We start from the raw sequence: 14,946 nt of genomic DNA, 5'->3' as shown, positions 1-14,946 counted from the left end.
GGCCAAAGTCACCTCCCCCCACAAGGCCCCTAGGCAAATTTATCCCCCTCACATAGCTATTAGCACTGAATACTCATCACATCACAAAAGTTCCTATAACACCAGCCTCTTTGGGAATGGCCAGGTGGGGTGCCTAGTAAACCTAAACTCGTGTAACAAAGAAGGGCCATTCAAGTGAGTCTGGGGCCTGATACAGAAGATCAGTTGGTTAAGGGACTTTTAGACATTATCTAGACAGAAACATCTGACACCCCCTCTCTCTAAATTAGGAAATTAAAAAAAAAAAAGATTCTTCTTCACCAGACACAGCCACTCTTGAGTAAAGCACCTGGGACACCCCTGTCACCCAGAAGTGCTCAGAAATTGTTTGTTCTCTCCCTCCTCCATTCCTTCTTAGCCTGATCGCACCTCTGCATCATTTCAAGCTGAGAACACAGGGCTTTCCAGAAACCTAACTCACTCCAGGAACCAACCATGCATAACCAGCATCCCTCTTGAGACAGGTCCAGGAGTTGATAAAGTGTGCCTTGTTGCCAGCCTGTGCCCCACAAATAAACTCTGTCTGTGAGAAAAGGTGTGGCACCTGCGTTTTTGGAGGTTTAATTTCAAGGAACCATATCATTCATCTGGTTTCACCAACATGTCTAGTTACAAAGCACAAAGGGGCACCTGGGGCATTTCGGTCAGCACCTGGGGCTATCCTCAGACCCCATCTCTGGATTCCAGACCAAGCTCTTTACTAGATTCCCTTGCAGGAATTCCAGGCTTTCCCTAGTGGACCAGAGGCGTGGCATCTCAAATCAGACTTGAATTTCTAAAAGCAAATGACAACTCTCTTGAATTGTTTTGTGTATAGAAGCGAGTTTCCACGTTTCATGGGACACAATGAGGTGCTTAAAACCATATTATTCTTTCAGGTGTTTCATTATTGGCTTTAGACACACATTTCCATTAAAACAGAAAGAAAAACTGAGGCCAATTTGAAAGATATCTTGAAATTTTCCTTATTCCCTCACATTTCCTTAACTGGCCTCATTTTGCTTTAATATTTCCTACAGAAATGCTTTGCTAATGCTCTGAGGCGTGGCTCTGGCATAGCAGTCTTTTGTTTTTTTCTGGAGTCAGCCTTCTCTCACATAACATTGCATCCCGGCTCCTTGAAATCCCTACTGAATTTGGAGAACTTGTCTCTTGGCGTCTGACGTGCTTTCCTGGAACAGTGTGATGTTGACGACATAGCCCCGTCCCTCCACTTGACAATAAGTTTGCTTGTCTCATTGCCCTTGATTATTCAGTGGTGAGTAAGAAGAGAAGTGGAAAGCCTTTCCTACCCCAGTTTATTATATGTTTCACTCCTAGGCTCTTTTATAATGCCACTTGTGAATAAATTGATCAGATTAGCATGAATCACCTGGCTGGCCAATAGAGACTGGAATGATTCTCCACGTGTGACTTGGTTGCATTATTACAAAATGTGGCAGGATAGACCTGCCCAGCCATCGTTGCTGATGCTCATTTGTAATGCTGTCTTAAGGAGATGAGGAGATGAGAGCAAATTGTTCCAGCAGCTCAGCCTGCCCTGCCAACAGTTCGGAGGAGGAGCTGACTGTGGGACCGGAGGCACATGGGAGCCTGGAACTTGTTTTCACAGTGGTGTCAGCTGTTATGATGGGTCTGCTCATGTTCTCCTTGGGATGCTCTGTGGAGATCCGAAAGCTCTGGTGGCACATCAGGAGACCATGGGGCATTGCTGTGGGACTGCTCTGCCAATTTGGGCTCATGCCTTTGACAGCCTATCTCCTGGCCATCAGCTTCTCTCTGAAGCCAGTCCACGCTATTGCTGTTCTCATCATGGGGTGCTGTCCCGGGGGAACCATCTCGAACATTTTCACCTTCTGGGTTGATGGAGATATGGATCTCAGGTAAGCTACCCTAGCTCAGTAGTCCTTCCCTCATCCCACCTGGAGGGGACTTTAGTGTTTGGGTAGAGATTCCAGTGGGGAGGTATTGCAAATATTATGGAGAGTTGATCATGGAAAGGACTCTCCTTTCTGAGCTCCAGGTTGGCTTTGCTGTGATCTTCCTCTGCTTTATTGGCAACTACTGTTCTGAGTAGTGGGATTTGGCTCATATGTTAACAGAGGAGGCTTGTCTCCACCTCACCCAGTGACCCTTCCCAAATGTGCATTTGTTCTCACCCACACTGGCATTTTCACATTTTGGTAGTGCTGAGAATTGAACCCAGGGCTTCATATGTGGTAGACATACCCTCTAACCACTCAGCTACACCCCCTGCCTCTAACATGCTCACATCTTTAATGACAATTCCCAGGACGTAGCTGAAAATCCCTAGAAGCTAGTGACAGTGGTTTGGTAGTAGTCATAATGGTGGTGATGGTGGTGACAAGTGGCTTAACCAGAAAGAAGGCCTTGAAGTTCTAACTGGTATTTCCTGAGTACCTACTATGCAAAATAATATTTGGGGGATTACATGAAAGAGCTTGAAGGGGCATCTGGTAGATATGTCCTGCTTAAAATGCCAGTGCTGTCATGTTGATTTGATTTAGGGAGAAGTATGAAGGCTCCCCAAATTAAAATTGTTCTTTCTGGTTGTTTTACAGATGTTTAACATTCCTCAGTAGACTTGAATTCTTTTCATTTAAGCCAATGACCTTATTCCTGGTTATGATACAAATAAATACTCCTTGGAGACATTAAGCTTTACCATCTATTTATGCTTTAACAAGGAATGAACATGTTGATTAGGGGAGAAAAGAGTATTTGAAAAAACAATAGACATTGGAAAAAAAGAAGAGCTAAAAACAATGGTCTTTCTAGATTGTTTGTTATTAATAAACCCTCTGTTTTATCTTCTGCTCAGGGAGAGGACTACATATGAATTTAAATCTTTGTTCCATATGTATGCACTTAGATTTACAATACCATGAATGAATGAATCAGAGGTGATGACCGAGATGGGAGTTGACATCAGTGAGTCACCTGGGTTGGGGTTTCCAGTTTCCTTCATGTGCTGAATGTGTGGTGTATCAAACATATTTCACTTATACATTTTAATGGGTTCTTACCACTCAGACTAGTAATTAACTTTCATATGTCTTTTAGTTACCTACCTAGGAGAGATTTAAAAAAAATAAAACCACTTGATGGATTTTGTATTTTACTATTAAGCTAATAATGTATCACCAATTCAAATTCAATAAAATTGATCATTAACTAAAAATGGGATATGATAAATATTCTTTGCCTGAAGTTCACACATCAGTGATAAATTCTAACACCTGAAAGATTTTGGAAGGAAGAAGGAAAGTACTATTGTTAAAAGTACCTCACAGATATGGCATAGATGTATTCATGGATATATTCTCCTCTTGGTCTTCATAATAACCTTGTGAGTGACCTTTCATTATTCTGAATTTTACAGTTGAGAAAATTGTGTTTTGGATTGGTTAGGTAGCTTGCCAACAGAGAATGGCAGAACACATATTTAAATTCACATCTGTTTTACATCAGTCTGCAATTTGGGCCCTTTCTTTTCCATGACATTTAGCAACATGACTGAATCTTCTGTTTTGAGTGGAAGCATAAATCTTTAAACAGTGTTTTCAAACACTTCTGTTCTGGGAAAGAGAACATTTATTACCTTCATCTCTTATTAGTCAGCATTGTTATAAAAACACCAGTGAATAGGAAGTCTATGAAAGATAAGGCTCATTTTACTTCCTTTTGCCAGCTATGTCCTTAATTAGCTTTTAACTCTGGTCAAATTATTTAACCTATGAAATATACGCATGCACACATGTACATACACACAGTGGGTATAAAATAAATATTTAGCTACTTTTCTCCTTTTCTTTCTAAATTGAGGTTTTAATTTTCACAAACAAAACAAAACAAACAAACAAAAACAAAAACACTAAGCTGTAGAAACTGAAAACTTAAAGCAGGGACAAAAAATTAGATTTGTTTTTATTTTTATTTTTTTGGTACCAGGGATTGAACTCAGGGGCACTAGACTACTGAGCCATATCCCTAGCCTTATTTTGTAAGCAACAGTGAGATAGGGTCTCACTGAGTTGCTTAGCACCACGCTTTTGCTGAGGCTGACTTTGAACTCTTGATCCTCCTCCTGCCTCAGCCTCTCAAGCCTCTGGGATTATAGGCATGTAACACTGCTCCCAGCTAGATTTATTTTTAAACTAGATTTTCAAAAGATTATAGATGCAAAACTAATAAAAATCTTAATGTTTGGCAAAAGTTTCAAATAGGAAAAAATTCAGTATTGTTGAGTGAAAGGATATTCAAGTTCAATGCATTTTTTTTTGCATTGACTACCAATAAAAATCACATTTAAGTAAAACTCAAGACTCTAAAAGTATTTTTAAAAATTTTTAATTATTTATTTTATTTTATTATTGAATCCAAAAGTATTTAATGCAGCATTTCTTTTTACAAACAAGGAAACTGGGATGAAGCTCTCTATGCTATTCTCCATGTGTTCACCCCAAACAGGCATTTCAGAATCAATAGGCTTGAATTAGTGTCAGATGATGACATAAATCACTTTGTTCCTTTTGTTTGCTCCATCTACTGCCCAGCCCTGTAGCCCAACTTCTTCCTCTAGTGGTGCTTGCTAGCTGTCCATGCCACAGCTACTTCTCAGTCAGGCCCTGATTCTTTTTTTTTTTTTTCTTACCCAAGTACTGTATCCTCACATCTGTTCTCTGTATCAGGTTTCCCAGATATAGTTTTGTACTGTAAAGACAAAGCAAGCTCTGAGGGCAGATTTCCTGTATCCAAATTCTGACCACAGGTTTCTTTTCTGTAACTGGAAATTTCAACATGGACCATCATGGCATGGTAAGGAAAAAAATGAACATGTTATAACATAGAGGCCTCTCAATACCTAGTAAACTGGACAGAAATGACAAAGCCCTTCTACCCAGCTGCTTCCCATTGAGCACATTACCCCTTGAGCACAACCCGTCTATCAAAATAGACCAGTCATCGTTCTCTACACACATCCCATTTTTCTGACTTTGATTTGCCCTTGTTGTTCCCATATCCTGGAATGTTGACTGACATTGTTCTAGAAGACTATTGGTATGAAGAGCTTTCGACATTATCCTGCTCCCTGGCTGTTCTCAGCTGGGTTCTTCTGCATGTTTGGGGATTGGTTAAATATACAGTGGTCTTGGATGGCCTCAGCTGGCACAACTGGGTTCCCTTCCACATTGTCTCTCATTTTCCAGCAGGCTAGCTGAAGCCAAATCACAAGTTGTTTTTTGTTTGCTTTTTTTTTTTTTTTTTTTTTTTTGTACTGAGGATTGAACCACAGGGCACTTTAACAGTGAGCCATATCTCATTCCTACTCCTTTCTATTTTGAGACAGGCCTCAAACTTTTTAGTTGCTGGGATTATTAGTGTGCTCTAATTATAAGCTCTGAGAAAGGGGATGCATGGAAGATTTTGTGAGGCCTGAGTTTGAATCCAGTTCATCATCAATTTCATCACATCCTATTGGTCCATGTTAACTGCAAGCCCAGCCCAGATTCAAGGAATGGGGAAGTAGGTTTTGATGGATGGTGCTACAACGTAACATTGTAGAGGGCATGGGTAGGGAAGGGCTAAAGATATGGAGACGATTTTTGCCTTACGCCATTCCAGAGATGGACAGGATTGCTGCATTTGAGGAAAGGACATGAAACTAAGATCTGTGTGTGTGTGTTTTGCAGTTACTCAGCCTCACGACAGCCCATGAAGTAGTTATGTTTCTCCTTCTTTTAGAAGGGAGGAAACTGATAAATGAGACCCTGGGTTCAATGCCCAGTACCACCAAAAAGAAAAAAAAAAAAGTGAGGAAACTAAAGCTTGGAGAATTTACATAATCTGCCTAGGTGGCCAGTCGGTAAGTAATGCATCTGCTCACTGTTTCCAGAATGGTTCATTTAACTACTACTCTGCCCTGCTCTCTTTGAGGTAGGTCTATTCTTTCCTGAAAAGATGTATTTGTACCCTACACTGGAGAGAAAATATTCTGTCCATGGAGGGGAGTGGAGACTGTGGAGTTCAGTGACCAATGTTGCTCACCGAACTTTAAAAAAGTCCTTGGTCATCAGAAAAAAGACCCTGGAAACAGGACTTCAGATTTTTCAGATCTGTCTGACTTGGCCTAGTGGAGAAATGAAAATCTTCTGTGCTTAAGGCTTTGCTGAGAATGAATCCATGGGACTTCATGAATGTTCCTATCACACTCTAAACTTCAGTTTCTTTGTGAATAAAATGGAAATAACACCTACACATACAGTTATTGTGTAGATAAAAAGAGAAAACATCATAAATATGCATGAGGTACAATACAAAGCATGTAGTACTTGATAAATGCTCATTATTATTGCAAGGCAGCAGACATATTTGGGTCTGGAAAACTGGTCCTTAAGCTCTTTTCTAGGGCCAATTCTATCGACATGATTTTTTTTTTCTTTTGCAGTACTGGGAATGGGACCCAGGGCCTCATGAATGGTATGCAAATACCCTACCACAGAATTACATCCCCATTCCTCACCTCATTTTAAATATTATTTTGAGGTAGGGTCTCACTGAGTTGCCCAGGCTGGCCTCAAACTTGTAATCCTCCTGTCTCAGCCTCCTGAGTAGCTGGGATTACAGGTGTGTGCCCATCTCCATGTGATATTATAGCACTCTCCTTGTCCATCTGTTAGTGAGATGACTGTTTTTTTTTTTAGTGGAGAAGCAAGTATGTGTGCTTTCATTTTAAGAGTTAGAGTTCCTGATTTTTTATGGATTTGAAATTAAAGCAACATTTGAATATTTTAAGCTTCATTTGCAAAATGTTTAATCGACACTGCCTTTCAACGGAATGTGTACATATGTAATTTCCCTATTTTAAGGAGATTCAGGACTTACCTGTTTGTCCAGACCTGCTAAATCTGTCTCATTATTCTCTGCAATAGTTTGGGGTGGATGATGCCATTCTACTTAATGCAAGTGGAATCTTGTTCTAGTAAAGTCAGACAGTGCCAACAATTTTCCTACTTGTGAACAGTCAAAAGATCCAGTTAGCCACATTGGAAGGAATTTCACGACAGTAAAACAAAAGGTGTGGCTTCCCAGTGCATTCACATAGATTCACCTGTGCTTTTCCAGCTTGGTTGGTATTCATAACAAGTGGCAGAGCATCAGGATCATCTACTGCCACCTTTGGCCATTATCATGTCATGGGCTTGAAGGAATGTATAAGGGATGGAAGTAATAACTGAGGGAATTGAGAGTACACACTTTGACACAAATCTCACACTTTCCTACCCACAACCATCAAGTTTACCTTTCTGTTGAGTCAAAGCCATGGGGTGGGTCAGGAAGAAGGCATTGTTGTGCTGGATCTTCAGAAGTTCAAGATTAAAGTGATGTAATATGGAATTCCTTCCAGGACTTGGAGAGCCAAGGAATGTAGCAATGTCGTAGGCCAAGAATTTGGAGAAACTTCCCAGACACTCTCCTCAGGGATACAGAGGTTGGGGAGTTGGGGCATAATGCTTTTCTTTAATATAACCGGAAAGAAGTCTTTAAGTTAACACTCCTAATAGGATAAAATAATTTTAGATTTTATTTGGAGAAAAAGATACATAAAAACTACTAAGAAAGTTTTAAAAGGAAAATTTATGGGAAGGTATTGGCCCTCTGATATGTGAAGACATTCTGGCATTTGTTCAGGAAAAAATAAAATTATTTAATGGGCTTGAATAGAGTTTTCAGAAAACATTTTGAATAAACTTAAGACATTTAATGCACGGTAAGGTTGGTACTTCACTGTAGTGACATATGATTTATTTGATAAATTATATTCACACACTTGTTTCTCAATACCTCACACTATGTAAAATATAAATTTTAAGTGAGTTGAAAATATAAAGTATCAAGCTATAAAAAAGTAAAAATACGTGTGTTGGGGGAAATATTTGAATGTCCTCAGGATGGGGAAAGATCTTTAGCAAGATAAGAAACTTAGAAGCTATTAAAAAACAAAACAAAACAAAAAAACAGCTTTTGACTATACAAATGTTAATTATGGCAAAAGTCATGAGCAAAGTCAAAGATATATAATAAGTTTGACAAAAATATTTGCATTGTACATGATGATATGTACTATAATTTTAAAGAGCCCTGACTAGCTGAGAAGAAAAAGGCAGATCAGCAAGACTGTTTAGAAAGGAGGATACAGAAGAAGCCAAAAATGCAGAAGAAAGCTTAGTCTTCTAGAGTCAAGTGTGTAACAACAAAAGTGAGACATTTTTCAGTGTTCTCATGAAAATTAAAAGGGATTGATCACACCCAAAGTAGACAAGATTGTAACTTGCAACAATCTTTTGGAAATTAATCTGGCAGTGTCTGTTAAAACAAACAAACAAAAAAAGAAAATGTTTGAAACATTCATGATGTGCTTTGGGTGTAGTATGGTGATTTTACTTTGGGAAATCTACAGAAATAAAATATCATCTCAAATGAAATATATAGAAGAATGATTATACATTATTTATAATGGCAAAAAACTAAAAAAAAATACCTTATCTGTCATTAAATAAGTGATTGAAGATTAGATAATTAGGTTAGATTGTGAAGTACTCTGCAGTATTAATTAATTAATTAATGATGCTGGGGATCAAATCCCGGGCACTTGCACATACTAGGTGAGTGCTCTACCACAGAGCTACACCCCAGCCCATCTTTAAAATGAGCCCATTCTTTAAAAGATTGAGTTTAAATGTATTGATCTAAGAATGTCTGTGGTATATTAAGTGGAAAACAAACAAACAAACAAAAAACAGCCCAAAACCAATCATGTGGCATGGCATGATTCTTTTGAAAAGAAAAAAGTAATTAAAAAAAAAAAAGTTCTATTACTTGAACAAGTAAGCATGGACTAGAAAATGAAAAGAGAACAACAGATCTATACAAATACTTGTGTTATCCAAGTCTGAATTTATGAATGGAACACCAACCAACTAAATATTTGTTCCATAAAATCATACTTTTATCTGGGCTGGGATATAGCTCAGTGGTAAATTGCTTGCCTAGTATGTGTAGAGATGCTGGGTTAAATCTCCCGTACTGCAAAAGCAAACAAACAAACAAAAAACCAACTTAATTTTTTTTTAAAATCTTTATTTTATTTGTATGTGGTGCTGAGGATCAAACCCAGTGCCTCATGCATGCCAGGCAAGCACGCTGCCACTTGAGCCACATCCCCAGCCACCGCCCCCCCCAATTTTTTTAAAGAGTATAATTTCATAGAAAATCTCTTATTGGATTGCAATTGGGGTATCAACCATTTGAATTATGGTGAAGGAGTCATTTCACTAGAATTTTAGTGAGTTTCACTTGCAAAAATATGACAGTGAGGAATGCAGAGGGCACATTTGAACAGCACAGTGTATTGACACTCTTGTTCATTATTCTATTCATATGTTTATTCCATAAGTATTTAAGTGCCACAGCCTGAGGTGACATTGGGCCCAAAAGAGAGGAAAGTAAGGCCCTGGGCCTAAGACTGCTCCCTGGCACAGGTGAGAGGTGTGCCCTCAAGTAGTGTGAAGTGAGTATGAATGTTGCTCAGGAGGCACAGTCAGTACCAGTGTCCAGAGGACAACAGATTCAGAATTCCAGAAGAGGGACTGCTAATTCTGCCTGGCATTGCCAAACTCTCTCCATTGGTATGCCATTGTGACCAGCAGACCAAGAGAACACAGAATTATTATTAATATCAGAGACATAAAAGGGCTGCTACTTTGCCAAGAGTATATGGGGCAGAAAATGAAAAAAGTGATCATAGACACGTTGTTGAATAAGCAGGGTTAGTTGGAAATATTGGTGATGTATATTTAAAAAAAATTTTTTTTTAGTTGTGGTTGGACACAATGCCTTTATTTATTTATTTTTGTGTGGTGCTGAGGATCGAACTCAGCCCCTCGCACATGCTAGACAAGCGCTGTACCGCTGAGCCACAACCCTAGCCCCATTGGTGATATTATGGAGAAGAATGACATGGGAATCATGGGCTCAAAGTACTAGAGGACCCATGTTATCTCTTCAGAAGGTCTGAAAATGAACCCAGGAATTCTCTACCACTGAGCCACACCCCCAGCATGCCCCCTCCCACTTTTTAAAAAAAAATTTGAAACGGGGTCTCATTAATAATGTCACTGAGGCTGGCCTAGAGTTTACAGTCCTCTTGCCTTAGCCTCTGGAGTTGCTGGGATTGCAGGCATGCACCCCCATAACCCGCTGGTGTGAGAATTTTAAACAACGGTTATTAAAAAGTTCCCCAGACTTTCTGGGCCTGTAGTCTAGGTGAATTAACTCTTGATTTTCGCACTGGGTTTGTGTGATGTTGCGCCTGCTTTCATTTGCTTTACTCCACTGTGTAGAACAGGGCTAATGCAGTCTACTGACAGTTTTTATGTGCTTTAACCAGTTGTGTAATTTTTTCCAGCAATTGAAAAATAGAACATTTTATTGATCTGAAGGGTATCTCATTTCCATTGGTCTTACTTTCTCTAATTTTACTCTTTTGCTGTAGGTGTTAATTTCAGAGCCTGAACTTGGAAGTTGGGAGTTCGGGTGAGAGATGAACAGAATAGATTTGGAGTGGGAGACGCAAAGAAATGCAGGGTGGTTAAAAGGCACTGAGTTACTTATTATCCTCTCTGATCTTTGGTTGCTACTTAGACATCATTTAGGAGCTCTCTTTTCTTAGCTTTTATGAAATGTAAACTTCCAGTTTTTTTATTAACTTCTTTTTTAAAAAAATTTATTTTAAATTGACAGTTAAAATTATATTTATGGTGTACCACACGATTTGCCAACTTTTTTGCATTGTTGGCTTTTTTTTCTCTTTCCATTTCAGAGCAGGTGGGACCTTTGAAATGTTCTGTTACTCAAGTTATGTATGTTAATATCTTAAATATTAAAATATTTAAACTATTCTTCATTATGTTCTTAATTATGTAATTAAGTGGTTTTCTCCAATAAAAAAAAAAAAAAAACTTCAAAAACAAAGCTGGGTATTTTAGCCTGCATCTGGAGTCCCAGCTGCTTGAGTGGGTGTAGTGGGGAGGATTGCTCAAGTGCAGGAGTTGGGAGTCAGCCTGGGCAGCATAAAGAGACCCTGTCTCAAAAAAAAATCAAACTCCCCCCCCCCCCCCGCCAAAAAAAAAACCCCAAACCAACCACAAAGCAAACAATAACAACAACAACATAAAAGCAAAAACTTAAAAACTATACATTTATCTCCTTTTTTTCTCTTTTTCCAGTACTGGAAATGAACCCAAGACCTTGTGCTTACTAGGCAAGTACTCTGCTACTGAGCTAAGTTCCCTAAAATCTATATATTCAGACAAAATAAAACAGGATATAGGGCTGGGGATATAGCTCAGTTGGTAGAGTGCTTGCCTCGCCATGCACAAGGCCATGGGTTCAATCCCTAGCACCACAAAAACCCCCGACTGGTACAATGGCACACATCTATAATCCTAGCTACTCAGTAATGTGAGGCAAGAGAATTGCAAATTCAAGATCAGCTTCTGCAACTTAGTAAGAAATTGTCTCAAAAAAAAAAAACCAAAAAATGGAAGGGATGTAGTTTGGTTGTAGAGCACTTCTGTGTTCAATATTCAGTACCACAAAGCAAAACAAAATCCCCCAAACATAACAAAACAACAACAAACCCAAACTAACAAAAACAAACAAGAAATCCAGAGTATATTACAAATTTATGAAGCAATAACAGTTCACATAGTGCAATAAAGGTAGAGTAGTCTGTTTCATGTTGCTATAACAGAACACCTGAAACTGAGTAATTTATAAAGAACAGAATTTTACTTCCTCACAGTTCTGAAGGTTGGGAGGTCCAAGGCAAAGGTAACTTTTTTTTTTGCTAGAGGCTTTCTTGCTGCACCCTCACATGGTGGAAGGTGAAAAGGCAAAAATGGCTCCACTCCCGATGACCAGCCTTTATGGCATTAATCCATCCAGGAGAGCAGAGACCTCATTACCTAAACACCTCCCCAGAGGTTTCACTTCCCAACATTGTTGCTTTGAGGATTAGTTATCCAACATGACTTTTGGACACATTCAATCCACAACAGCAATCAAGATACATAATATTTGAAGTTTCTACACCAAAGGATTCTCCTTCCCATAGACATTAGATCCTTCCAAATCTTTATCTGATCTGTGGCACTTGAAATTTGTTAGCCCTTTAACTCAGAGACAGTTAATTTCAATAATGATGAAGACAAACAAACAGATGGTCTGTTGGAAATAATTCCAAGTTTGTTGAGCAAAGACTAAGACTCATTTGTTTTCCTAGTAAAGCTGTTACATGATCATTGGCGGGACTATTTTGCTTTGGTTGATCTAGCTCATGAACCACATTTTACTTCACAAGGTGGCCAGATGTGTATCTGTGGTAACGATGGTGGCTGCATTACTGAGCTTCCCTTTGTCTACAAATGAGAATTCCTCTGGATGTCCCACTACTTTTCACTTAATGTGTCCTTTCAAATTGATGCTAACAGCTAGGTGTAGTGGCACACACGTATAGAACAGCTACTGGGGAAACTTAGGCAGGAGGATCACAAGTTCAAGGCCAGCCTGAGCAAATTAACAAGACTCTATCTAAAAATAAAAAATAAATAAAAAGAAGAGTTTACCTCAGTGGTTAGCACATCCCTGGGATCAATACCCAGTATTGCTGATAAATAAATAAATAAATTTAAAATATATTTTTTTCTGACCCAATTGACTCAGCATTATTTTGAAACATAGAAATTTTACTTTTTACTCTGACCCATCACTCTGCTTCGATTTCTACTTTTAATAATAAGATCATACCACAGAAGAATTGGAAGAGAACTTTTAATCCAGCCTACCCTTTCTCTGATTCCATACTTCCCCTTGCTCTTTCCTGCTTGCTCTGTCTGAGGGGCAGTGACCATAAAGTCTGCTGCATCCAATGACAATCTTATGGTCTGTGGTGTTTGGGTAACTTTTTCCTGGAATTTAACAATACTTCACACTGGACAGGTGCTTAGTCAGCTTTTTTGACATTTTTCACTTGGACTATTCCAGTCTCCCTGGTACCAAAACTACATAAAGATGTCACAAGAAAGGAAAACTACAGACCAATATTCCTTATAAATATATATGCAAAAATCCTCAACAAAATACCAGCAAGCTCAATCTAGCAACATCAAAATGGGTTGTACATCATGTCCAAGTGGTATTTATCCCAAAATTCAAGGGGTTCATACATAAAAATCGATGCAACACCAGAAGGACAAAAAGCCATGAAAAGGAATGAGCTTTGAATATGTGCTAAAACATGGATTGTGTTAGGTGAAGGAAGCTCAGCTCACCAAAAGGTCAGAGATTGTATGGTTCTGTTCATATGAAATGTCTGGTAGAGGCAATCCTTCAGTCCTATGAAGATGAAGGCAGATCAGTGGTTTCCAGGGACTTGTGGAAGGAGAGAATGAAGAGTAACTGCTATAGCTTTCTTTTGGGGGTGATTAGAGTGTTCTGGAAATAAGACTGTTGTTGCACAATCTTGTGACTGTACTAAACACTGCTGAATTGTATACTTTAAAAGGATGAATTCTATGGTGTGAGAAATATATCTCAATAAAAAAGAACTGTATAAGGAGACAGCAAAGATTCCTATAGCAGCTAGTACAACATTTAGAGCAAGCAGATGCTCAAATAAATGAACTAATGAATGATAAGAACTGTAGGAAATCTTTTTCTAGACCACAAAAGAAGCCATTATTTGTTGAATAACAGGAGAGAAGTGGGCTCCAAGTGTCTTATCCCATGTAATCTCTAAGAAATTCTGTCTCAGCAGTTGCTTTGGTGAAGACTAAGTGCTCAGAGTTGGTTAAGTCTGGATTCTGTTTCCAGCTCTTCCTCCTAAGTATGGCTTTCACTTTACTTTTCAGCATCAGTATGACAGCCTGTTCCACAGTGGCCGCCCTGGGAATGATGCCACTCTGCCTTTACCTCTACACCTGGTCCTGGGATCTTGCGCAGAACCTCACCATTCCCTATCAGAACATAGGTCTGTACTGGGCTTGGGAAATGCAGCAGTCACGGTAATGGAGATAGTGCTAGGCATCGCTGTTTCTGCAGGGATTTTTATTTTTGTGTTATTTAATTTAATTCCATACATAACCTTACAGCATAGACTCTATTACTAGTTTGAATTTCTAGATTTTTGAGGTTAAATTACTGGTAAGAACAGAACTGGAATTCTTTCTTTCTCCCTCCCTCCCTCCCTTGCTCCCTTCCTTTCTTTCTTCTCTCTCTCTCTCTCCCCCTCTCTCTCTCTTTCCCTTTTTGTGAGACAGGGCCTCACTAAGTTGCCAAGGCTGACTTGAACTTGCAATCTTCCTGCCTCAGCCTTCTGAGTAGCTGAGATTATAGGCGTGAGCTGCTGCCCCTGGCTTAGAACTGGAATTCTTTTTTTTTTTTTTTTTTAGATGAATAAAAGATGTCTTTATTTGGAATGATTGGGCCCACTTAGAAGGTAAACTTTAAAAAAATCTAAACATGGAATGAATAACAATGTAAAAATGAATTCCAGATGGACTAAAAATTCTAAAGTTAAAAAAAACTATAGAAATGTTACAATAAACTTTGTGAAAATGAAGAACTGGAATTCTAACTCAGGAATCTGACTGTAAAGTCCAAGCTCCTAACCCTTATGATGTGTCAGTCAACTTTTGTTATAAATAAACAGCAATGCACATATTCTCGTGAGGCCCCCTGGCTCCACCCTGAGTCAATATCAGGCAGTTAGTAAAATGGAAGTGAGCATGAGAAAGCAGTTGCTCCCTAGTCAGGAAGACAGAG

General features: G+C 38.9%; 1 protein-coding gene across 2 annotated transcripts in view; it reads left to right on the top strand.

Moving 5' to 3' along the window:
- The first annotated feature begins 1,307 nt into the window (after window positions 1-1,307).
- Window positions 1,308-14,946, top strand: part of Slc10a6 (solute carrier family 10 member 6) — a 30,307-nt gene continuing 16,668 nt past the window's right edge. For both annotated transcript variants that reach the window (XM_071614414.1, XM_027939858.3), the window contains exons 1-2: window positions 1,308-1,922; window positions 14,034-14,152. In XM_071614414.1, the coding sequence (XP_071470515.1) occupies window positions 1,546-1,922; window positions 14,034-14,152 (496 nt within the window). In that variant the 5' untranslated portion in view covers window positions 1,308-1,545. The remainder of the gene's footprint in view (window positions 1,923-14,033; window positions 14,153-14,946) is intronic.

Source organism: Marmota flaviventris, chromosome 7 (assembly GCF_047511675.1).
Source record: "Marmota flaviventris isolate mMarFla1 chromosome 7, mMarFla1.hap1, whole genome shotgun sequence".
In the NCBI taxonomy this organism is placed as follows: Eukaryota; Metazoa; Chordata; class Mammalia; order Rodentia; family Sciuridae; genus Marmota; species Marmota flaviventris.
Note: the sequence above shows the minus strand (reverse complement) of the source record. Positions and strands in the feature narration are given on the sequence as shown.